The sequence below is a fragment of the Columba livia genome, chromosome 6, assembly GCF_036013475.1.
Source record: "Columba livia isolate bColLiv1 breed racing homer chromosome 6, bColLiv1.pat.W.v2, whole genome shotgun sequence".
In the NCBI taxonomy this organism is placed as follows: domain Eukaryota; kingdom Metazoa; phylum Chordata; class Aves; order Columbiformes; family Columbidae; genus Columba; species Columba livia.
Window position 1 is genome coordinate 19,645,122 of NC_088607.1, and position 22,823 is coordinate 19,667,944.

The 22,823-nt window shown below is 42.1% G+C and overlaps 2 protein-coding genes across 9 annotated transcripts in view; one reads left to right on the forward strand and one right to left on the reverse strand.

Annotated features, from left to right (window-relative positions):
- Positions 1–1,671: 1,671 nt before the first annotated feature.
- On the forward strand, positions 1,672–15,087 carry LOC102083781 (lysosomal acid lipase/cholesteryl ester hydrolase). Of its 2 annotated transcripts, XM_065067412.1 has the most exons (11): positions 1,688–1,829; positions 5,235–5,340; positions 5,475–5,613; positions 6,888–7,002; positions 8,084–8,282; positions 8,757–8,866; positions 10,150–10,286; positions 10,810–10,950; positions 11,865–11,936; positions 13,761–13,829; positions 14,804–15,087. In XM_065067412.1, exons 3-11 carry the CDS (start codon positions 5,482–5,484, stop codon positions 15,035–15,037), a joined length of 1,209 nt encoding a protein of 402 aa, XP_064923484.1. In that variant the 5' UTR covers positions 1,688–1,829; positions 5,235–5,340; positions 5,475–5,481; the 3' UTR covers positions 15,038–15,087. The 2 variants fall into 2 exon arrangements, with proteins under 2 accessions (XP_064923483.1, XP_064923484.1); XM_065067411.1 differs by lacking the exon at positions 5,235–5,340 and having other exon boundaries at positions 1,672–1,829.
- A 657-nt stretch (positions 15,088–15,744) lies between these two features.
- Positions 15,745–22,823, reverse strand: part of ANKRD22 (ankyrin repeat domain 22) — a 46,788-nt gene continuing 39,709 nt past the window's right edge. For 3 of the 7 annotated variants that reach the window (XM_065067425.1, XM_021288343.2, XM_005503008.3), the window contains exons 2-6: positions 20,491–20,682; positions 18,717–18,824; positions 18,303–18,380; positions 17,378–17,476; positions 15,745–16,841 (exon numbers count right to left, since the gene is read on the reverse strand). In XM_065067425.1, the coding sequence (XP_064923497.1) occupies positions 16,764–16,841; positions 17,378–17,476; positions 18,303–18,380; positions 18,717–18,824; positions 20,491–20,682 (555 nt within the window). In that variant the 3' untranslated portion in view covers positions 15,745–16,763. Of the gene's footprint in view, positions 16,842–17,377; positions 17,477–18,302; positions 18,591–18,716; positions 18,825–20,490; positions 20,683–22,823 lie in introns of those variants that run through there. The other 4 variants (XR_010473507.1, XM_065067421.1, XM_065067423.1 and 1 more) reach the window with 4 other exon arrangements.

Sequence of the window (22,823 nt, forward strand, 5' to 3'; positions counted from 1 at the left end):
CGGTGTATCACTGGTGACACTACATGACCAAAGGGTCAGTGTCTCACTCTGCAAAATGGTTCATTAGCCAAACAAATGAACCATGGCTGGTGCTGCTTTTGTCCCTTTCCCTTCCAAGAAAAACAACAGGACTGTTTCTTATCCTGAGCTCACTGGTGAACCCTATCCTGTTTCCTTGTGCTCCATGAATGTAAACAGAGCCTGACCTAAACAAAACAACCCCCCTCTAGAGAAGGACATGCCTTACACCCAATACAAATTCCTGGGGCCAAATACCCTCCAGAGAGTCAGTTCTTCAACTAATTCACCGCTTGTAGGGGAAATGCATGAGGACTTGAGACCTACTTTATGAGTTCACAATACTTATGATTGGAAATGCAATAGCAATAGACCTGAAAGAAGCCAGAGAATCCCCTAAATTTACCTAAGAAAGACACTGTAGCTGTGTAGCTATTGTACAATCTGGGAGAGCATAATGGAGGCAGGGTGTTGAATTTTGTGGAAAATCAGTAAAAACAAGTTGAGCAAGCAGCATTGGAAATATCATGGGGACTATTGATCCTACCTTGAGACATGAGGGACTAGACAGCTTGTTGCTGAATTCCTTCTGATTGATTAGTTTATGGTTTAATGGAAGTTATTGTCAATTAGGGACATCAGAGCAGCCAAGTTACAGTGATTTTCCCTGGGAAATTATCAAATTACCTTTTTCACCATTGCAAAAAATGTTCTCTACTTTGTATATAAAGCAGAACTGTTACTGTGGCTGCACTGACATCCTGTTCTTAATTTACTTCTTTTCTCCCTCAGCCACCCAAAGGCAACATGTTAAATGCAACAACGTTCCCAAGAACACATCTCTTTAATCTGGTATTCCAAATGCTCATCAGCCCATGATGAAACACAAGTTCCTCTGAAGACATTTATGAGTTAATTGGCCGGAAAGGCTGGTCCTCATGTAGGAAGGTTCTCCTTTGTAGCCCAGTTGCCTAAGGACGTAGAACGTGTCCTTCTACACATGGTCATTGAACCAATTTCAGTGAGGACACAGTGCCCAGGCTGACTACAACTAATTCAGCAGTTAGGCAAAGATCTCCAAAGATACTATGTTTTCATAAACATTTCAATAAATGTCTTAGGAGAAAGAAGAATCCCTGTTTGTTACCTAACTAGGAGAAGGGTTAAATGTCGTGCTCAGTCCTTCTTTGACACCAGAAGGTCCCTACAAGAAGCCATGTCAAATCTGAGGGGCTAATATAGAATGAGATGGGTTTCATGAGTTGTGCCGCTTACTGGAAAACAGACTAAGGAGTCTGTGTATAATGCTGAACTTAATGTAAAGCAAATGAAAAGTGATAACAGAGACAGTGTCTTGAGAGAGTATGTTGAGAGAAGCTGGATACTTTCTCCTCTTCAGCCTAAAAGATTACATTTAGAGCAGCCTCTCAGTTGGGCAACAACACAGGCCAAGGTCTGCCACAGTGTCAGGGAGCTGGAACACCCAAGTCCCAGCCAAACACCCTAACCACTGATTTGTAGATATTTCTTAAACTCCCCTGCTCCATGGTGCATTTTGGGTTTGTGAATTTAACTGGAAGATCTACTTCATCGCAAAGATTTCCCTACTTCTGAAGCACTGCCAAGTCAGCACTCAAACACGCTCTACAATACATGCTGCCAACTCATGACACTCACGGCTACTACCCTGAAGTGCTCATTATGTTTTGACTTCCTTTTATCGGTGCAGGTTTCTGCCAGTGAATCAGTCTGTTCGTGGACACAGACCAGGAACTGTGGCAGAAGACACAAGCAAAGCAGTCAAAGCAGAGGTAAGTCGCTTGTACATATGGGTTCACGGTATTTGTTGCCTGTCTCCATAAAGATGTTCAGTCTTGGTTTTGTGCATTTGCCTTTGCATTTTTGCCTTTCTGATCTGTAAGCCTGTTGCTATACACAGAACTTCAGTTTGCTGAAGTTAGAAGGCAAAGAAGTTTGAATTGTACAGAAGGAAGAAAAAGAGCAAATTTTTTTTTCCCCTACTTTTTGATTCAGTTTGAGAACAAGGGAATGAAAGTCCCAGTATCACAACTGTGTGTGTAAACTGAGACTCCTCTTGCAGTTTAAGACATATGTATGGTTTGTTAGTGATCCTTTGCAGCAGATTCTCATATGCATTTATTCACAGTTGCTTCTCTGGTTGGTGTGTGTATGCCTTACAGCATATATGAAATAAATTTTAGACTGCATAAAGTACAAGGCTAAATGGATAGATTTCTGAAGGGTTCGTATCTTAGTTTCACTAAATCTTAAAAGTACGTAACGAAATTTCAAGGGCGTCTCTCTCTCTGAACTTTTTTCCCTCTAAGTATGTTCTTCTATGACACTTTATCATGCCTGATGTTTCCTTATGACTTCATCTAACTAGATAAAAACGGCTGTTCACGTCTCCTAACTGTTTTTATTCCTGAAGCTTAAGGGAGAAGTAGCCTGCCAAGATTGATGTTACTTAGCCCGCTGTATCTGATTTAAAAGGCAAATACCTGGAAGTCCATGAGCCATGACAGCTAAGCCAGGTGATTGTAGAGTGCATTAAGAAAAGTTTGCCCTAACAAGAGGAATAATTTAGCCTGTGCATTGCCTCAACTAGTCTTGGTAGTGATTTGAAAATGAGCTGAGACATTAGCAAAACTTCTTCTTCACAAATGAGATTCCCAACACATGGAGAGGAAGGCCATTAAAACAGAGTAAAACAGCCAGCAGAAAGCAAAAAAGTAGTATTGTGCTGAATATGTAGTTGTGAGGCTTCCTGTTTTGACACCAAAAATTCAATATTTGATATACAAAAGGAATTGAATGGAGTGTATTTCATTATGAAGTTTAAAATTTTGGGTGTTTCTGAATGCTGCTTCATTCCAACTGTCTGATGAGTTGGGAGGTTTGTCTTCTTTAAATTTGTTCAGTCAAATTTAAAGGTTAAGTCGAAGATCAGAAAAAGTCAAACCTCCTCTTATAAGGAGGTTTAGAGAGTGCAAAAAATCTCTTGGTTACTCCTCCCTCACTCCCACAAGTCCTTGCCATTACTTGTCAGGGAACACTCTCTTATTTTCTCTTGGTCTGTAACTCCAATTCCAAGTCAAAAAAACCTTCATAGGGCAGCATGTTTCATATTAGCAGATGTCTTATGCTAGAAGCAGACTCCAGAAACATGTAGCTGCATGACAACCTCTGTTCTTCATTAAAAATTGGATTCTTTGTGTCTAGTGGACCTAGAAATGCCTCGTTTCAGGAAGACTTGTTTCCTGAGTCTGTTCAGCTTCCTAATGCAGACTATCATGCAGGCAGGTCTCCTACAAAATTTTCTCACAAACCTTGATGCCCATCCATGTATGCTGCGGCCGCTTTGAAGATACATGGACACCAACTAGCTAGCTAGTTCACTCTTGCTGCCTGCTCAGCTGGTTGCAGAACATACAACAGCCGCCCTCAGCCTGCATCACCCCCAGCAAGGCACTAACCCCACTCAATAGTTCTTCCCCAGCAAATAGTCCTCAGGATCTTCTGCAAACCCCATCACCTTCCAGGCTTGTGTTTGTGCTGAACTTGGCAGATATTTACCAATAACATAAAAAGGTAATTACAAGATGGACAGAATGGCAAACTAACATAAACAAGCTGCAGTCATAGAAGTATACCCTCTTCTGAGGAAACAAAGCCTACACAAGTAATGTTCCTAGTAATTACTGTTGAGGCAGTCTTACAAGACCGCCTTGATGAGCTGAAGTGTTACATTGCATTACGTGTCCCTTTTGTCTCATGGATTCTATTTTCAAACATTTATGTAACCTGGCTGATCTTCGTGTTTTTTTATCCACTTGCAGAATGTCTGCTACTTTTATTTTCACAGCCCTCATTCTCTCCTTACACAAGCACACAAAGTGTAGAACAATTAGATGTATAAGGGCTTTTTCAGAATGTGTAAGCACAGTCCTGAGCTCCATGGATTAATCCTTTTTGTACAAGTCTTCAGATTGGAAAGAAAAATCCCAGCCTACCTTGTGGCTCTCCTATAGGCAAGGAGCACTGAACATGCCAGCACTTCTCTCGGTCTCCAAACATTTTTAACTAATTCATGTCCCCTAACTTTCTGGGACACAGTACCTTCTCTTCCCTTTTCTAGGGAGCATTTGAGTCAAAATTTGCATGTTGAAAAGAAGGTGTGGGAAGCTCACAGAGACTACCATTCCTGCATTCATTAACTGAGTTCTGGAAAATAAAGACTAAAACCTGGTAGCATGTCAACTGTAGGTGGAGCTGGCATAAACTTGTGCTAGATAGAATGCACTCTGCAATTTCTATCCAGAAAAGTTAATCTGGTACCATCGGTCAACCCTGGAAAGGGCAAGGTGTCACTTCCCCATGATCAAGACAAGATTTGTGATATTACACAGCTCTTTCTGAGAGATAAAGGATACAGGCTCAGGATCTATTGTTTACTGCTTTAAAACCAAATAATTCCATGATTTCTTAGCTGGTGGCAACCAGTGATTTTGAGAGCCACAAACTCTGAGCTCCAAAGTAGCAGCAGGAAAAATCCAATTATCTGGATGGCAGAGCAGGTTCTTGAAATAATGCAAGGGCCTGGTGAAGAAGCCTGAGGGGATTGTAAATGGAGACCTAAATGACTTTCACCCTGAAAGGCAAGGCTGACTGGGAACTGACTGATGGGGCTTCTGAGAATCCACACGTGGTCATCTTGTTCACTTCGTATTCTCAGAGGAACTGATGTAAAACAGAATCTGAACCTTGTCTGGAGCACATCACACTATGATGAATTCACCATCTGGCACTGATCTGGTGCAAGCATGTTCCCCTAAGCCTCCCAGAGTCACTGAATCATTCCTGGCCCCTGCACAAACGTTCACGAGTTTCACTGGCTGATCCTTCACCCCAGCACACCAGTGGCCAGCAACAAGAATGGCATTTGATCCCAAAGGAGGAGAAGAAAGGTGGAATTAAAACCCACACCAAACCTCCCTCACCTCATTCCTGCGGAGACAGGAAAAAAACAATGCTTTCTTCTCCTTTCACCTCTCCTGCTGGCAGAGGAGCAGAGGCAGAGAAAGGCAAACAAGTTTGGTGATGGTCGTCTCAGGTACTCAAGCTTCTTTGTCAAGCTTCTTCTAGACTAAAGAGGTAGCTCTGCCTATCAACCACACCTTCCTTGTCATCTGCAGAGTGCTCAGACATATTGGTGTATGATATCTCCAAGTATTTTCCTCACCTGTTCTGCAACCCTACCTGCTACACAGAGTGAGCTGTGGACAGTCCTTCCTCACACAGGTACTCATTCTAGCAGCCTCTGGGGGAACAGACCTTGGGTAACCTTCAGGAGATTCCCCACTTGGGTCTTCCTCTGGAATTCCACACCATTCTCTTCCTAATGCAAACACCCCTGCATGTGCTCTTTCACACAGCCCCAAGATGTGGTGCCTCCTCCTGCTGCTCTGCTCCCAAGCAATTGCCTTTTTGGCAGGATTCACAACATCCTCCACTCTGAATCAAGACAAAAGCCAGTACAAGAAGACTCGCAACCCTGAATGCTTTATGAATGTTGTAAGTTGGCTCACTTTCTCTCCCATTCTTTCTAAATCATCTCTCCAGGTACCACTACCACTGTCCCATCACTAACAGTCCCTGTCAGGACACTAAAAGTAGGGGCCCTTTTGCATTTCCCATTTTTCCAATCCGCCTTTTCCAAAACTGCTGCATTTGAGTCACTGTTGCAATGAGGGCCAGCTCCGAGTGCACCAGGGACAGATGCGACACTTGCGCATTGCATGAAGTCAGACACATAGTACTGCAATGGAGAGCACCAGCTGTTGCTTTTGCCTCCAAGGACAGGCAACTCCTTAGAACTTCCTGAGGGGCAATGACATCCAAGCTACTGAATTTTGACCCCACAACAAGACTCAGACTTGGACTGTGGCCAGAACACAGACCATATACTCCAGTCCATACCAAACTGAACAACAGAATTTCGCTGCCTCTGTTTGGGGTGAACCCCAACAGATATATGATGAACACAAGCCTGGACCACACCTCATGATTCCTGTTTGCAGTCACCTTTCTCAACACTTGTTGGTATTTCAGGCTACAGAAGAAAGAAGGGAAGAGTGTGGTCTTGGCAAGAGGAAAAAGAGTCCTCCAGCACTATGATAGGGAAAGGAGAAAATTTGATGCTTATATCCAAACAGTCCGAGATGCCAGAGAGAAGAAATCCTTTGCAGTGGAGGCAAAGCCTGGTTTCTAGTCTCAAGGGAAACAAAATGCTCCCCTTCTCTAATAAACTGTTTCCTCAGTACAGTAACAAGGAAAGTTGAATCCCTTCTTCAAACAGCAGATTCTGACAACACAAAGGAATCCAAGACTCCTTGCTCTGAATCACCAAAGATTTCCTCACAATACATGGAAAACTAGGTGTAGATGGTCTCATGAGTTCCTTAAGGCCAAGAGCTCCACCTTTGTTTGTTTCACCTGCATGGCTTGCCTAATCACACTTTGGCAAGGAAGGATTCATTATGACCGAAACCCCACATCTTTGGATACTGTCTTATACAGATACTGCTGCATGTTTACTCTCTATCAGCCTTGCAAAATATGGCAAACTAACTCCCAAAAACTTAGTCACTCAATATAGTCCTGCTTAGTCCCATAACTTTGATGCATATTTTTATAAGACCAGTAACATTCACTCCCAGCCATGGTCCCGGTGGCCAGGGGCCTTGCATTGCCATCACAGAACAGCCCACTTCCATGCTGCTCAGCTTGGTTACCCTCTAAAACAAGACAACACGCATGTTGACAAACTCTCCTTTGGCTTCCCGCAGAGTGAAATTATCAGATATCACGGATATCCCAGTGAGGAATATCAAGTTACCACAGAGGATGGATACATTCTTGGTGTTTTCAGAATTCCTGCTGGGAGGAACAGCCAAAATACAGGTGTGACACATTTATGGGACATAAGGAAAGTCTGAGAGCCAGCTCTTACATGGGTCCTCTATCTTTCCCCTTTGTACATGCAATGATATATTCCACACCTTTCCATCTCAGCAAGAGCACCTAGTCAGGAATGTGGCCTGAGTTCTGAATTCATCTGAAGTCCATACATTCAGTGTTTCTGTCCTTATTTCAGACTTTTATCATATCCCAGTTTTTTTCCCCTCATGTGGACTTGCGGGGGGGGAGGGGTTGGGGGAGGGGATTGGTAGACTGGGTGTGGGGAAGTTTTGTATTAACACCCTAAGTAATACATATTTAAAGTGGAAGCCTGGCAACAAAGCCTCTCAGGTTATGTGTATGAATATTAATTCCCAGCCTTCTGAAGGACAAAGATATTCTTAAGAAAGGTGAGAGGAAAATCAGGTTATCACTGAAAAGCAAATGCATTTAATCTGTTTCATAACATTTTCTGAGTGACATAAAAATTTCTATCTAGAATTCAAGGTACCCTGGATACTGTTACTTTGTGACTCTTTGTTAGAATTATAGAATAATTTATTTTGAATGGCTCCTCTTAGTTGGATCTCATCCTTTGGAGATCATTTGGGCCAACCTCACATTCAAATTAATGTTAACCCAAGTTAGATTAGGAGCCTCTCAGCCCTGCTTAGTTGGTTACTGAATAGACATGAGGGTAGATATGCTTCTTTGGATGAATTATTCTTTACCTTCCATACACTGTTATGCCTTTGGCAGCTTTCAGCTGTGGGTAGGTGGTTTCAATATAGGCACTTGTAAGTTGGCTTTCTAGTGCAAAAGTAGGTGGGAACAGGCCTCCTCATGAAATTCTTTATTTGCCAGTCCTGTAACGAAATGTTTATGAAATGTCATTAAACATTTCCTGCTTGCATGGAACAAATCAAATCCTTCAGGTTTCTCACACCAATATCTATGCATAATTCTCCTGGGATCTTCTTGAAGAAGGAAACATCTAAAACCTCTCACAAACTAAAATCTGTACCGCAATCTCAAATACACATTAACTACTGCTCCAATGTAAGAATACTCTCATCTTTTCCAGGGCAAAAGCCTGTAGTTTTCCTACAGCATGCTTTTCTAGGAGATGCTACCCACTGGATTTCTAACCTACCCAGCAACAGCTTGGGCTTCCTCCTCGCAGATGCCGGCTACGATGTCTGGATGGGAAACAGCAGAGGGAACACTTGGTCTTTGAAACACAGGACCCTTAATCCCAGCCAGAAAGCATTCTGGCAGTTCAGGTACTCTGTAAGGAAGAATTACTCATGACAGAAACTCTGAGGGGACTAGACAGATTCGGTCTGATGATTTTTTACCCAAACCAGCATCAGAAGAGGGTCTACACCAACCAAGGAGAGTAAAGAAGAAGATAAAGCACAATGGTCCCCACTATTCAGAGTTCAGAGCATTGGTTGGGGAAGAGATTTCAGACACTGGGAAACAAAATGAGATACTAATTAAATTCAGTTCCCCAAGGGCTGCCACTGACAGGTGAAACCGGCACCTCCTCTGCAGAGAGCCCAAGGTGTCAGGCAGCCTGGCAGTATAGCTGTGTTCCTTTACCCCCCTTCCCCAACTCAACCAAGAATGCAGACAAAGTGTGCAGCTTCGTCTTTCTGTGGGTCCTGCTTGGTGCAATGAACAAAAGTGACATTCAATAACTCACACTGTGACAGCTGAATTATCTGCTAGTTTTTTGTATTTCTCCCCTGTAGCTTTGATGAAATGGGTAAATACGATATTCCAGCAGAGCTGTACTTCATAATGAATAAAACTGGACAGAAGGATGTCTACTATGTTGCTCACTCTGAAGGCACAACAGCAGGTAATGTAAGGACACTCACTGTTCACAATTATTCATGTTCGTATCTGATTAGTAGGTGGGTCTCCCCATTGATTCAGTTTGTGTAGAGTTAGTAAACTTACAAGTGCCTTCTGAGTTGAGATTTCAAAAATATGAAAACTTTTCTAAAAGTGGTTTTGGTTACCCTTAATAAGCAAAGAAACTAAATAGCAGATTCAGATATATTTCAACTTTTAAAATAAGTAGAGACATACTAGTGGTCATTTATCAGGTACTTCAGGTACTGGCACTTGGCATTTTCTTAAATTCTCAGCAATGGAAATTTTCATTAAGTTCATCTTTTGTATTAAGACAAACAGTTATTTCCCTTGTGAATAGGAAGGAAAAAGTAAGAAGATCAAACAGCACATGTAATATGTAATGTCAAATAACATAAGACAAGGAAAAAGAACCTGAACATTACTAAGTGATGTGACTTAATGGAGATATTACAATTTAAAGCATAGTTCATGAGTGGCTATTACTGGCCACATTACTGTTCAAAACATATTGCCAAAGACTGAAAATTAGGATAGAAAAAACATTAATAACCTACTTTCTCTTAGTGGCAGCCTTCAGCACTGACTAGCTTCTTGGCCTCCGAACGCAATTTTCTTTTATTATCTGCTGAAAGTTCCTGATGTTTATGATTTATGTGTAAGACACATTAATGGACATTGATTAGCAACTGCCAGCTCATTAATGCAAACCAAAAGAGAAGAAAATGGGGGGAAATCCTATATTGTCACCAGATCCAGACCTTCCCTTTCTTTTCCCTTCATAAGCGTATTTAAAAACACTCATGACAAAACAAACTGACCATCTAGGTTTCAATGCAAACAATCAGTAGAAAACATTCAAAGCTCCCAGTATTCAGCTAACTATTCTACAGTTTCATGGAAGCATAAGAAGACATAGACCCTTAGAGACTGTAATCTGAATAACTTATTTTTAATGAGAGTTTTTTGAACTTTAGAGGAAACTGATTTTATAATGAAAACCTCATTGGCACATTGCCTACAAAACCTTTTTTGATAAAGGCAATGTCCAGACATGCTCTAAACCTCAGAATGAACTTTGCCTCTCAAATAAAATTCATTTCAGGCCTTAGCTTCAACATTTGTCTTAGGTAAAACATGCAGCATAGACAAACATGGACAATAGACAACAAGCTGGAAATCTAGTCTCACTTCTTTGCTACCTACTGCTTATTTGTCTGTGGAAAACGTCTTCACTAACTCAGGCTGTCTCTTCTGTCTTCACAGGCTTCATAGCATTTTCTACATACCCTGAGCTGGCTAAAAGGGTGAAAATGTTCTGTGCTCTGGGCCCAGTAACCACATGCTCACATGCTACAAGCCCTCTGGTTAAGATAGCAAAAGCTCCTGAACCACTGCTCAGGGTATGTCATTTTTCCTGCTAAGAGGCCCAATGCCTGACTTACCTTCACAGGGTTCACTCAACCTGAGTGTCCCCAAAGAGGAAGATGAAGTGTTCACAAAACTCTGTGCGGAAAATGTCAGCAGATCCCAGTAAAGTAAAAGACTTGTGAAACTCTGTCTCATCATAGGACTCTTGCTATGAACTAATATTTTGCTATTTTCCTCATGCATGAGGAACTAAATCAGAGCCACAATAATAGCCGTGACAATCTCTGTGACTTCAGAAATGAGTGAGCTCTGAGGTCACTACAATAGAAATGGAAGGACGACTTCCTCCAGGATTGATGCAGTAATATGAAGAAGGAAGGATGTATGATGCATTGTGGGGAAGAATGTGTTCTAAGGGGTACGGGGAGGGAAAACTGTTCCAGCAATCTTTGAATACTGAGTTAGGAGGCTAGACTATTAGCAACAGTTTCCTGCATAAAGTGCACCTGTAACAAGAAAAAAAAAAAAAAAATGTTGCATTTTCCCTTCCCTCAGTTTTTATTTGGCCACAAAGGAGCCTTTCACCAAATCGAATCCTTGAAAGGACCTGTGACACAGTTATGTGCAAACCTGGATAAGCTTTGTGGACACATACTCCGTTACATAGCTGGAGGCAACGTAAAAAATCTGAACACGGTAAGTATATGCAAGAACACCTACTCAAGGTAAAAATAAGGTGAGTTTGGAAGTTACATTTGTGCACTCTGTCCTTATATAGTAACTGTCATGCATGTAAACACACATAAACGACAACATAATTCTCAGCAGACTGAAGGAATGTCGGGACATTGTGTGGTGCATATAGTGCCAAACAGGACGGGAGTTAATGTTGGATGGGATCAACAATGGGACACATTCCAGTCGCAGGACTGAATATGCTCCAGAGCTGTACTGCACATGTCAATAAATGAGCCCTTTTTGGAGCTAAGCCAACTACATTTTGGTAGTTCACAGATGCTCTTTAAAAAGAGCCAATGGCTGATGGAGTCAGACTCTTTCTTGGTAATACAGTTCCCAGTTTCCTTCCTTAGCATGCAGACACCAGTGTCCTCTGAACACTGGAATAATTAAAAGACAGCAAAAAGCTCCATTGCAGCCCTTCTGAATTGCACAGCTAAATCATTAAGAATCTTTCCTGACTTTGGTTAAGTCACTAATGTGGTTCTCAGGACAAGATAACAGGTCTGAGGGGGCATCCAAGGAGATGGATTTGGAACATCTCCTTAAGAGAAATAAAAAAATGCAAACAGAAGAAAAAACAATCTGCTTTATAAGCTGGCTTCTTTAGCACTAGGAGTAAAGTGAAGAGAAAAACAAATCTTCAAAAGACTTATGTATGCATCTGTGTTCAGTGTGAGGTGAGGAATCTACTCTGAAACAACTGAAAGTTTTTTTCCATACTGTTGCTGAACTGCAGGATCCCGCAGTAGTACTGTCTTCATGGAACAGACTCATTTTCATTAAGAAAGCATGTTCCTCATGTTCTTCACAGCTTCATTCTGTCACAAGACCACATCATTGCCTTTCTAACACTTCTGCTTTCTCTCCAGAGTCGAATGGATGTATATGTGGGACATTCCCCTGCTGGAACATCAGTACAGAATATTATTCATTGGCATCAGGTATAACTGTGTACTGACGTATAAACAGACTCTGACGACTGCTTTTGTATGCAGCCAACAGCCCCCAGGGAAGTCCAGAGGCAACAGATCTGGGAAACTGTCCACCACATCTTCTCACATGCTGCCCTGAGCACCTGCCACAGAGGGAGCCCTGCTTCCCATGGCTCACCAAACTCTACCTGAATTGTCCCTTTGGCATCAGGCACTGAGATTTCCCCTGGGCACGTCAGGCAGCTCTGCATGTTGGGCTCCAATGGCTTCCAGGCTTCAGCTTTATTTATGTACATCTTTGCCTTGAGAGCTGAAGAAGGGAACGTGAACGTGGTCCAGGCAATTAGCAGGCAGTAGGAGGATAGTGGAAACTTGAGCAGGCAGGGGATGAGCCAGACAAAGAAATAATGCAAGTTAAACTTTTCTCCCAGAGGGCTAATTGCAGTCTGGATCACCTCCCAGAGCCAGTTAACCACACAAGCACTTCTGCTGGTACAACAGCAATGTAGAGAACTACCTTATACTACTCCAGTACATGACAAACAACATTTCTCCACAGGGTTGTTCCCAATAACCAGGTTTTTACAAAATCCTTTTAGTCACTCCTGCCACTGTCCAGATCCTGGATTACAGTTCTCTAAAGGTGGGTTTCTGCTTACGCACTGGCAAAGCTGAGCTTGTTTTACATATGGTCTGATCAGAACAGGCCAAGAAAGCACCAGCCAAGAAGCATCACTGCATGTGTCCAGGTGCAACTGCTGAGCCAGGATATATCTACATACATCCTATAGGCAGAACTCCCATTTCTGCAGACAGTTAATATGGTTTAGAATATAGGTGTTGTCCTGAGGACACTCCTGACAAAAATTCCCAGCAGTCAGTCCCACGGGATACACCAGACAGAGCCAGGAAATAGGAACAAACCATTGACAGCCAGTGGCTGTACAGCTTATTTGACCAGTCTCTGACAAAGTCAGGTGGCTACAAAGCAAATGCAGATACAGCAGGATAGAAGAAAATAGCAAAGGCAATACAGCAACCAGATTTCTAGCACATTCCCAGCTACTTGAAGCCTTGAAATCAAGCTTTTCTAAACTGACACTGACTTCACCCTGTATTACATACAAAGACTCACAGTGAAATTACTTGTCAGGTTCGTGCAAAAAATAAAACAAAGTAAACCAACAACAACAACAAAAATATGCAAACAAAAAAACAATCAAACAAAAAACACCGAATAGTTGTATACTTAACTCTTCACTCATCAGTCCTGCAGATCATGAACTGATGTCTTTTAGACAACACACACTCAAGAAGTCTAATGTCTTGTATCTAAAGTTACACCTCAAAATTGCTGTCAGAGCACAACTCATGTATAGCCAAACTCATGTAAGTACAGAGCCTCTGGAAATGTTGCCCCTACTGTGAATGGACCAGACAAACTGAGACACAGAAGACAAGATGTGTAGGGCGAGATCTTATATTGCACTAGTCTAGTAACAGCTCTGACACATTCTAAACATTCACGTCCTCTCTCCATGTGACAACTGAACCAAGCTCTGCATCACAAACAGGGACCCCAACTTTAGTTAACTAAGGTAGACAAGTAAAATTTTAATAACAACACAGACCAAGGGTAGTGGATGAGGATCAGGAGAGAAAGTTAGGAGGAAAGGTAATGAAGCCGCTCAGTCTACCTGCAACCAGAGGAAGGGGCAGGAGTAACTCACAGCCCACTGCCTGAACTTTGGCTTCAATCACAAGCAGGAAAATGCCTCCTGCACTCTGCCTCTTGGTGTCTCACCACTTACATTTTATCTGTTCTTTTAACAGATAATATATGGAGACCGATTTCAAGCTTATGACTATGGCTCTAAGGAAAACACAAAGAAATACAACCAGGTAAAGTAGTATGGTTTTCCTGTCATCCTTGGGTCCTGGCAAAACTAAGAAAAATTCAGAATTGAGCACCTCAGGTGCTACAGAAAGAGGGAGAGAGTAGTCTGCAGTAGTGTTTCACCTAAATCTGATACTCAGAAGTGTAAAAGTCCATTCATAGAGAAGGCGTAGACAGTTTCTTGCAGACAGCTAACAAGTTCATTTGCCCCCTCCCTGCTGATGCAGGGTTGTATTCCATGACATGCCAATTTACATGCCATTCCCAAAAACCTAAGAGCCACATCCAAGTCCTAGTACTGGATGGTTATAAAGCCCTTTACTTTCCCCAAAATCCTCAAGGTTTGTCTTTCAATTAAGGGAGGAAATGAATCTCACATCTATGGTCACCTGCTTAATTGGCTGACAATCATTTCACTTTTAAGCAACACATACGACTTACAGTGTCCTGTGCTGCACCAGGACAAGCTGTTTTTCACAGATGGAAAGGCTCCAGCATATAATCAATTGTTTCTACCCATGCACATTGTCTCCGAAATTTTCTGGAGTGAAATTATAAATAACCAAAGTATTTCCTTGCCACTTAAGTACGAAGAATAACAAATAAGACCAACAGCTGAACTCCATACCACAACAACATTTATAAATATACACGTGAATAAGATCCACAGTCCTTACCTGATAAACACAGACACTGCTCTTTCCATATCCCCACCTCTGAAGGGCACAAGCAGATGTCAAACTGCAGGACAACTCTTAGCCATGTATTAAAGAAAGACACAGGAACAGGATGGGTTGTTTCCTTTCATGGTCAACAGGGAATGGGGTTAGGAAAATGGGCAGTAGTTTGGTGGCCTTCATCATTACTGTTTTATCATAGTGAGTGCAGAAGAGAAAGAGAGGTGCTTGCACAGAATCCTTTCTATGAACACAACTTCTGATACAGCAGCATTCACTCAAGTCTCCTCCTTTTCTTACAGTCCTTTCCTCCTGCGTACAAGATAGAGAAGATAGGCATACCAATTGCTGTTTGGAGTGGTGGAAAAGACACATTTGCAGACCCAAAAGACATGGCAAAGCTACTTCCTCGGATTACTAATCTCATTTACCATGAGCATTTTCCTACTTGGGGACATCTTGACTTCATCTGGGGCCTTGATGCAACTGAGAGAATGTATTGGAAAATCATTGAACTAATAAGGAAATACTTTTGAAACCATATGCAGAGTGTTAATTCATTCAATAAAAACTTTCAAAATTGTGATTTGGCAATGAGGGGGATACCTTGGGAAGAGGTAAACACAAGACACATGTAACGGATACCAGTAGAGGTGTCTTTTTGGTTTCTTGCTTTTCTAAGAGGTTTTCCATGGAGTTACTACAACTACTCTCTTCCTTAGAAGGTTGAGGTGTATAGGAATGAAAGTTTAAAACATGAATATATTTGTGCACACACTGCAAGGATCAGTTCATTTGGAGAGATTTTATTTCCACAAGACTGATTTTTCTAAGCCTAAACTTTGTTGTTCTCATGTATATTTTACATACTTACCTACAAGTTGACCTGGTAGATAAGGGTGTGGTTCCTTAAGTTTCACCACCAAAGTGTTCATTTTATATATGCAGACAGGGCAGCTTTGTTTCCCAGGCTGTTTCTGGATGGGACATGGAGCTCCTGTTGTCCAAGTAAGACCCTTTGTAATTGGAGTCACCATCCAGCAGAATAGTTACACTTAAAAACTTATCTATGTTCTGCAACACAGGAATAATACCCTACCTTGTCCATGCACCCAGTCTAGCAGCCATTAGCAGTGCTGACTGTGGCATCTGTCTTCGCAACTTATGTCAGCTTACAGGAAATGGCCAAAATTGTCAACAAAAATAAAGATCCATTAGACCAAGAAAGCAGGATACAGCAACATTTGAAAGGAGATTCCCCTTTATTGCTGAACTATTAAATCACAAAGCATCAGGCCACTTTAATACATTGCTTACCACTGCAGGTTTTTTTCTGCCTTCACCTATACAAGAGAAGACTCATGAATTTACTGTTGTTTTGGTCTATACATCCCTTGTTGCATACACCACTGTGAAAAGCTTGCTATGCTGTCCAGTCCCATGGGAAGGATACATCTGGTTCTCATCCACAGCATTACATTTATTGATTTTTCTTTCCTTTAGGACACTGTTTATATTGGAAAGGTAGTAAAAAAAAAATGTTTCTCTACTGTGCCAAACATATTTTCATTGTTATTCCTTAATGCATTAAAGTCACATGGGATTTGGCTTTCTTCATGCCTTTGTGGTCTCCAGCAACTCATTGAATCTCTTTTGCTGTTTCTTACATGACAAAAAAGGAAAAGAGAAGATAATTCTTCCCTTGTAGCAACATAGTGAAAATTGAAGTGTGTGAAACTTGTAGCAAGTATGGAAGGAGGAAGTGCTAAGCTGAAACATCTATTTTCCCAGTCACTGCCATCATAAGAAAAGAAATACTATGAAGAAGGTTATCAGACTTTGTATAAACTGCTGTGGCATACTGTGCAGCTGTCAAGCGTATCCCTTTGGAAAAAGTAACACACAATCTAAAGGATGTTTTATTTTTGCATTGGCTGCAAATACTATAGCAAGCTATCAAAATCCACACACTGCACAAGGCAAGTAATAAAAGTGGGGATGCAAATAGAAAAGGCAATATTTTTAACACTGTTGTAATCATTCATGGCTTAGTAACATCAAATTAATTCCTTTCAGCCCAAGTGGCCTTGGGAGTACTGGCAAGTCTCACACAAAACAGTCGATGTCTGCAGCAAGGAATGGGCAGATCTGAACCAAGTCTTTATGAAGTAACAGCCCTCAACCCTCTGCAGGACTCCTGCTCCTGTGCAAGATGAATTGCCAGATGAGGTACTTTTCCACATGTTCAAGAGTCCTTAATGACTACAAATTTCTCCTTAGCATGCTTTCAATGTTGTGGAACTGCAATCTTCTGGCTATATCTAAAGGAGTCTCCCCATCCTGAAAGAAACAGAAGAAATACATTGCAACGTGATAGATGTGGCTCAAGTACAAAGAGCTTTCCTAAATTTCTCACCCAGATGCAGTGGTCTCCTGCTTAAGTTTCACTATCATGTCCTTGCTCTGAAGCAAAAGTTTCAAAACGTGCTGGGTTCACTTCTGCTCTCCCTGAATTCAGGGGCAGAGTCCTTCCCTCCCCTCCAGTAGTGAAACCCATTCCACTGTTTCTGGGAAATATGTCCAAAGGCAGAGCAGAGCTAAGCTAAGAGCTGATTTCAAGAGAAACATGGGCAACACATTGCTCACCTCAACTCACTAACGCTGATGCTCCCAGGCCAGTATTTATTTGAACAATATTTGAGCTTTTTTGGTGACAGAAGGAGCTTAATTTAGTCCCCCTCAAAAGAATGGTATCCAGTGGCACAAAAAGTTGCTATTACCGAAACAGGCAATGGAGCAAACATTCCTTTATACCCCATAGCTAATGAGTCTGCTGCCAGAAAGCAGTTATACAGTTGTCCAGGTCACCTTCTTACCTGATTCTTTACCGAAGTGTCAGCATGAGCTTCAAGCAGCAGGGGAATGACTTCCTGATTTCTCATTTCACAAGCATAGTGAAGGGCTGTGCAACCAGACTGAAGGGAAACAGCAGCAGATGGATTTTGGTTCTATTATTTCTTTAACAGACCATAGGCAAGTATGACTACCTGTAACCTTATCAGTTTCCTCCTAACAGCTGGATGCCCAAGACATATAACATTTCCTGTCACAAAATACTCCACGGTTAAATAAATACATTCTCATAAGAGCAAAAAGAACAACAAAATCATTCATTCCTCAGGATGCAGCTGCTAAAACAGGTCTGATATCTTCAGCAAGAGGCCAATGGTTCTTTACCGATTCCAGAGAATTCCTTGATCTTGATTTCAACAACTATGTCTTAAGCAATATGTTTGCTCACACTTCAGTCGTTTGGAATTTGGTTACTGCTAAAATTGGGGGTTGTCCTTTTCTGCCTTAGTAGAGTAGAGGAGCTCTTTACCAGACCCAAGTAGGCTAGTGGACACAGAATGCTACATATGGTAGAGCAGCACACTCTGAAAATTAAGAGAACATACAAGGTCTAGCACTGTGGAATGACCTTTGCCCACAAATCTGCTCCACTCCAAGAACTCATAAATGGTGATAACCATGGAAGCTTATATCACTTGAATTTCTATAAGTTCAGGTATGTAATACATAAGTGTCTCAACCCAGCTTTCCTGGATTCCCTTAACTGTCAGAAATGGAGAATTAACTAGTTGTCAAGGGGAAACATTGGATCCTCCTGGTACATCACAGTCAGTTCAATCCCTGATCCTACTCTGAAAGCAGGTCTCTGTTGTTAGAAGATTCTGAAGTCTGGTTTTAGTATTGTTGCATGCATACAAGCCACATTTGCATTTGTATAAACCCACTTACAGAGTCTGTAGCATTAACATCAGCTCCAGCTCTAAGCAACATCTTGATCAGGTTTTCATTCTGTTTAGTCTTTGAGACCTGTTTCATGCAAGGGAAAGAGTAACACAGTAAGACAATTTATCTGTGTATAGTACTAAGTAGTTTTGGCTAAACGCTGCAGTTTTTCCAAACAGAGGAGTGTCTGGCTTCTGCAAATGCCAGACCGATGCACTGGTACAATTCTGTTCCTTCACCACCTATATAGGCACAGCAAAAATCTCTGCTCCTTCTGATGCTCTTCATCAGTCCCTGATTTAAAAAAAAAAAAAGGAGTCCATATTCTATACAGGTTCCTGGCCCAAAATACTTCCACGAGGAAGGTGATAAGGGGAAAGGAAAAGGTACAGGATCTTTCCTGCTTTCATCCAGACTCACCATGAGAAGATATCCAATAAGCATAACTGGCATGAGGATTATGATGAGCACATAGTCAAGGAAGCTAAACTGTTTTCTCACCGCATAATGCAGACAAGTCCGGTCCTTCTAAACACAAAATAACTCTGATTACTACCAGATTCAGTGATCTCTTTATATTTGTTTAATATTGACAATAGTGAACTATTATATTTCAAAAGCTTTCTTTTAGGTAATCTACTAGAAACATTTCCTTTTTTTTTTTTCTTTTTTTAAACAGAAACAGACACATGCATTTTGCTTCCTTCAAGTAGAAGCACATTAAACACATATAGGCTCATGGAAACTGGGCTACACATGCAAGAAGAATGTGGGATCCAACGGATTCCACATGTATGCCTGCAAACTTGGACATGGCTGCAGAGAGAGGGTAGAGTGGACATCTCACATAGCTACTACCACTGCTCAGCAAGTCACATCAGCAGGAGGAATCCCCACAGCTCCTCTTCTTATAGAGGTGATGGTTACTGAAGAAAAGATGTGAGAGTTTATGGCACCTCCTTTGGCAAACTTGAGAAACACAGGCAAGTAGCAATACCCCCAGCAGATCCCTAGAGCAAACACAGCTTTAAAAAAAATCATTGAATACTGAGCAAAACAAAGCAACTAAAGAGCAGAACTCTAATCTTGTGTGTTAAGAACACTTGTGTTAAACCTCCTACACGTTGTCAAACTGGAGCTTGACAAACTATGTTACAGTGTTGTGCTGGGGCACAAAATAAGCAGAGAAGCCTTTCTGTGCCATCCTCCGCTCCCCATTCTCAGTCCTGAGCACCACAGTCGAGCTCTGCACACAAGGGCCTGATTCCACCTGTGAAGGTGAGGCAGCAAGGCACTTAAGAAAGCCAGGCAAGCTAGGAAAGGGTGGCCAGTGCAGTTAAAATGACCTTTCTTCAAAATATTGAACTTTTTCAAAGGGACTTTGAGGTAAGACAGAGAAGCCCACGCAAGAAGAACAAATGGGACAAAATATGCCACTGACCTCACAAACATTTGCTGTCTTCCTATGAAATAAACAAATGCACTGGAAACCAGAGACATGAGATAGCCCACAAATACATAGGCACTTGCTAAATATTGCCTTGGACTACAAGGTGATACAAGAGAATTTACAGTGTTGTGGGTTTTTTTCCTGGCTCTTTATCACCTTTAACATCATAAGAATAAGTGACAAATTAAGTCAGAACACACATTTGCCATCTACTTTTGACTTGTAACCGACAAGGAAATCTACCACAAAAAAAAAAAAACACTTACTGCTCCCAGTCTGTAACATGACAAAAGCAGGTCTGCAGGGGAAATAAGTAAGGATTTTGTAGGGTCAGTCTCTCGTCAGGGATGCATCAGTGAGAGACGGACAGGCTCTCCCTCAGACCTTTCTTTTAATCGCAGTGAAGAAAAAGACAGAGGGAAATAAAGGCTACAGAAGAGACAGATACAAACTGAAGGGCAAGACAAATGCAGAATGCTGCATGGGTAAGCAAACAGAACCCACAGGGCACCAGGCATGGTGTGTAGTATTACCTAAACGGGCAAAGTGACACCAATAGAAATTCTGACTGGCAATGTTTATTATATTGTGTGCATTGTCAAGTTAGGAAAATAAATGAGAAGACAAACATAAACATATAGGCTTATTGAATTGTAATTTGAGGGTTATACGTACGCCTCCGGTGGAAAAAAACCTCAGGTTTGGCTGCGCTTGCCAGTGTCCCCACACATACACTCCACTTACCTTGTTTCTGAGGTTGACGTTGGCATTTCTTTTTAGAAGATAGCTAACAATCTGGTTGTTTCCCTTTTTACACGCACAAATTAAGGGTGTGTCTCCACCACGGCTATCCTGGATGTTCAGATATTTACTGTTGCGCTCCAAAAGGAGACGAACTTCATTGAAATCGTTATTGTAAGCTGCCTGACAAATGGGCTGAAAAGAGAAGACAATATTCATCAGCACACGTTTCACTAGGACATCCACACTTCCCGTTCTGAGTTATAACTTGCACATCCCTAAGACACTGCCAAGCACTTCTGGCAGAGCTTGTAGTTCTAGGCGACTTCCAGCAGATGGTGGTAAGAGACACTCCTGCTGCTGCCACCCAGCGCCGCTCAGCCCTCAGCCTCAGCACTCAGCCCTTGCACAGGGGAACGAACTTCCTGTTCACTTTGGGCGAAGAAATAAATTCAGTTCATTTGCAGCCGTTTAAGAAATGGCTTCCAGTCTCATAGCAGCTGGCCACTGTATTAAGCAGCAAGCACTGACAAGCCCACGTGTCTCTAAGTTTACAAAATGCTTTCCCTTTGGATGAGCACTGCTGAACAAGAGGCACCACACCTGACTCGTTAGTTCCCAGAACAGAACTGCACTTTAGGTGAAAGTTGAAAAACCATACCCTAAGCAATGTTTATCTTATAGGGCTTGAAGTCAAACTTCCTACCCAAAAAACATGTGCATGTGTGCCCACAGCTCTGATCATGTTCAGCTTTTGAGAACTGCTTCTTGTTCAAGTCATTGCTCTGTTTCTATAGACCCTTGACCTGACCTGCAACTCCTTCCTTCTCCAGCAGCAAGAACGTAGACTAAGGAGAGACTGAAAATGACAGGAATGCTACTTGTTTCTAATATCCTACTGCACACAGACAATAGCTATGTGAACTGTGACAGATTGGCAGCATTTTAAGTTCTCCAGTTGGAAAGAGATTAAGTTTCTTTCTTTTATTCTGTCTTCAGTACTGAGCTTTTCATTCACCGCAAGCTGAATTGGCACAAATACTGAGCCCAAGGCAACACCACTTGTGACTGGCCACCAACTGAATTTTACTCCATTCACCACGACTCTTTGGGACCAGCCATCCAGTAAGTTCTTTACCGAGTGAAGAGTCCACCTGTCCAGACCATGAGCTGCCAAATTCTCCAGGAGAATGTTGTGGGAAACAGTGTCAGGATTTACTGAAGTCTAGGTACACAACATCCACAGCCTTTCCCTCCTACACTAAGGGGGTCACCTTGTCATAGAAGGAGATCAGACTGATCAAGCAGGACCTGCCTTTCATAAACCCATGCTGACTGACCCTGATCACTTTTTTTTCTTTTATGTGCCACGTGATGGCACTCAAGGTGATCTGTTCCATGACCTTCCCTGGCACTGAGGTCAGACTGACAGGCCTGTAATTTTCCGGATCCTCCTTCCAACCCTTCTTGTAGACGGGTGTCACATTTGCCAACTTCCAGTCAACTGGGACCTCCCTGGTTAGCCAGGATTGCTGATAAATAATTGAAAGTGGCTTAGTGATCACCTCTGCCAGCTCCCTCAATACTCTTGGGTGGATCTCATCTGGCCCCATAGACTTGTGTGTGTCTAAGCGGTGTAACTGGTCGCTAACCATTTTCCCTTGGATTGTTTGGGCTTCATTCTGCTCCCCATCCCTGCCTTCTGGCTCGGGAGGTGTGTACCTGAAGCACAACTGTTGTGACTATTAAAGACTGAGGAAAAGAAGGCCTTTAGTACCTCAGCCTTTCCCTCATCATCTGTCACTATATTTCTCCCCTGCCTCCACCGGGGGTAGAGATTGTCCCTAGCCCTCCTTTTGTTGCCGATGTATTTATAAAAGTATTTTCGTTCCTTTTTACAGCAATAGTAAGGCTAGCTCTAGTTGAGCTTTGGCCCTTCTAATTTTCTCCCTACATAACTTCACAGCATCCTTGTAATCCTCCTGAGTATCCTGCCCCTTCTTCCAAAGGTTATAAATTCTCCTTTTATTCCCAGGTTGCAGAAGAAACTCTCTATTCAGGCAGGATGGTGTTCTTCCTCACTGGCTCATCTTTTGGCATGCAGGGACAGCCTGCTCCTGCGCCTCTAAGTTTTCCTTCTTGAAGAGTGACCAGCCTTCCTGGACTCCTTTGCCCTTCACGACTGTCTCCCAAGGGACTCTGACAACCAGTCTCCTAAACAGGTCAAAGCCTGCTCTTCAAAGTCCAAAGTAGCAGTTCTCCAAAATTACAGAGTAGGGACAATGTTATGCACAAGCAGGAGATTCCATCTAAAACCCAAGAAAAGACATTTCCTT

What these genes read in the sequence shown, in the direction of transcription:
- LOC102083781 (XM_065067411.1), top strand. Translation starts at nt 5,482, where the DNA reads ATGTGGTGCCTCCTCCTGCTGCTCTGCTCCCAAGCAATTGCCTTTTTG. An exon ending in CTGAATGCTTTATGAATGTT is followed by an intron (nt 5,614 to 6,887) that starts GTAAGTTGGCTC and finishes GGCTTCCCGCAG; the next exon opens with AGTGAAATTATCAGATATCA. An exon ending in ACACAAAGAAATACAACCAG is followed by an intron (nt 13,830 to 14,803) that starts GTAAAGTAGTAT and finishes CTTTTCTTACAG; the next exon opens with TCCTTTCCTCCTGCGTACAA.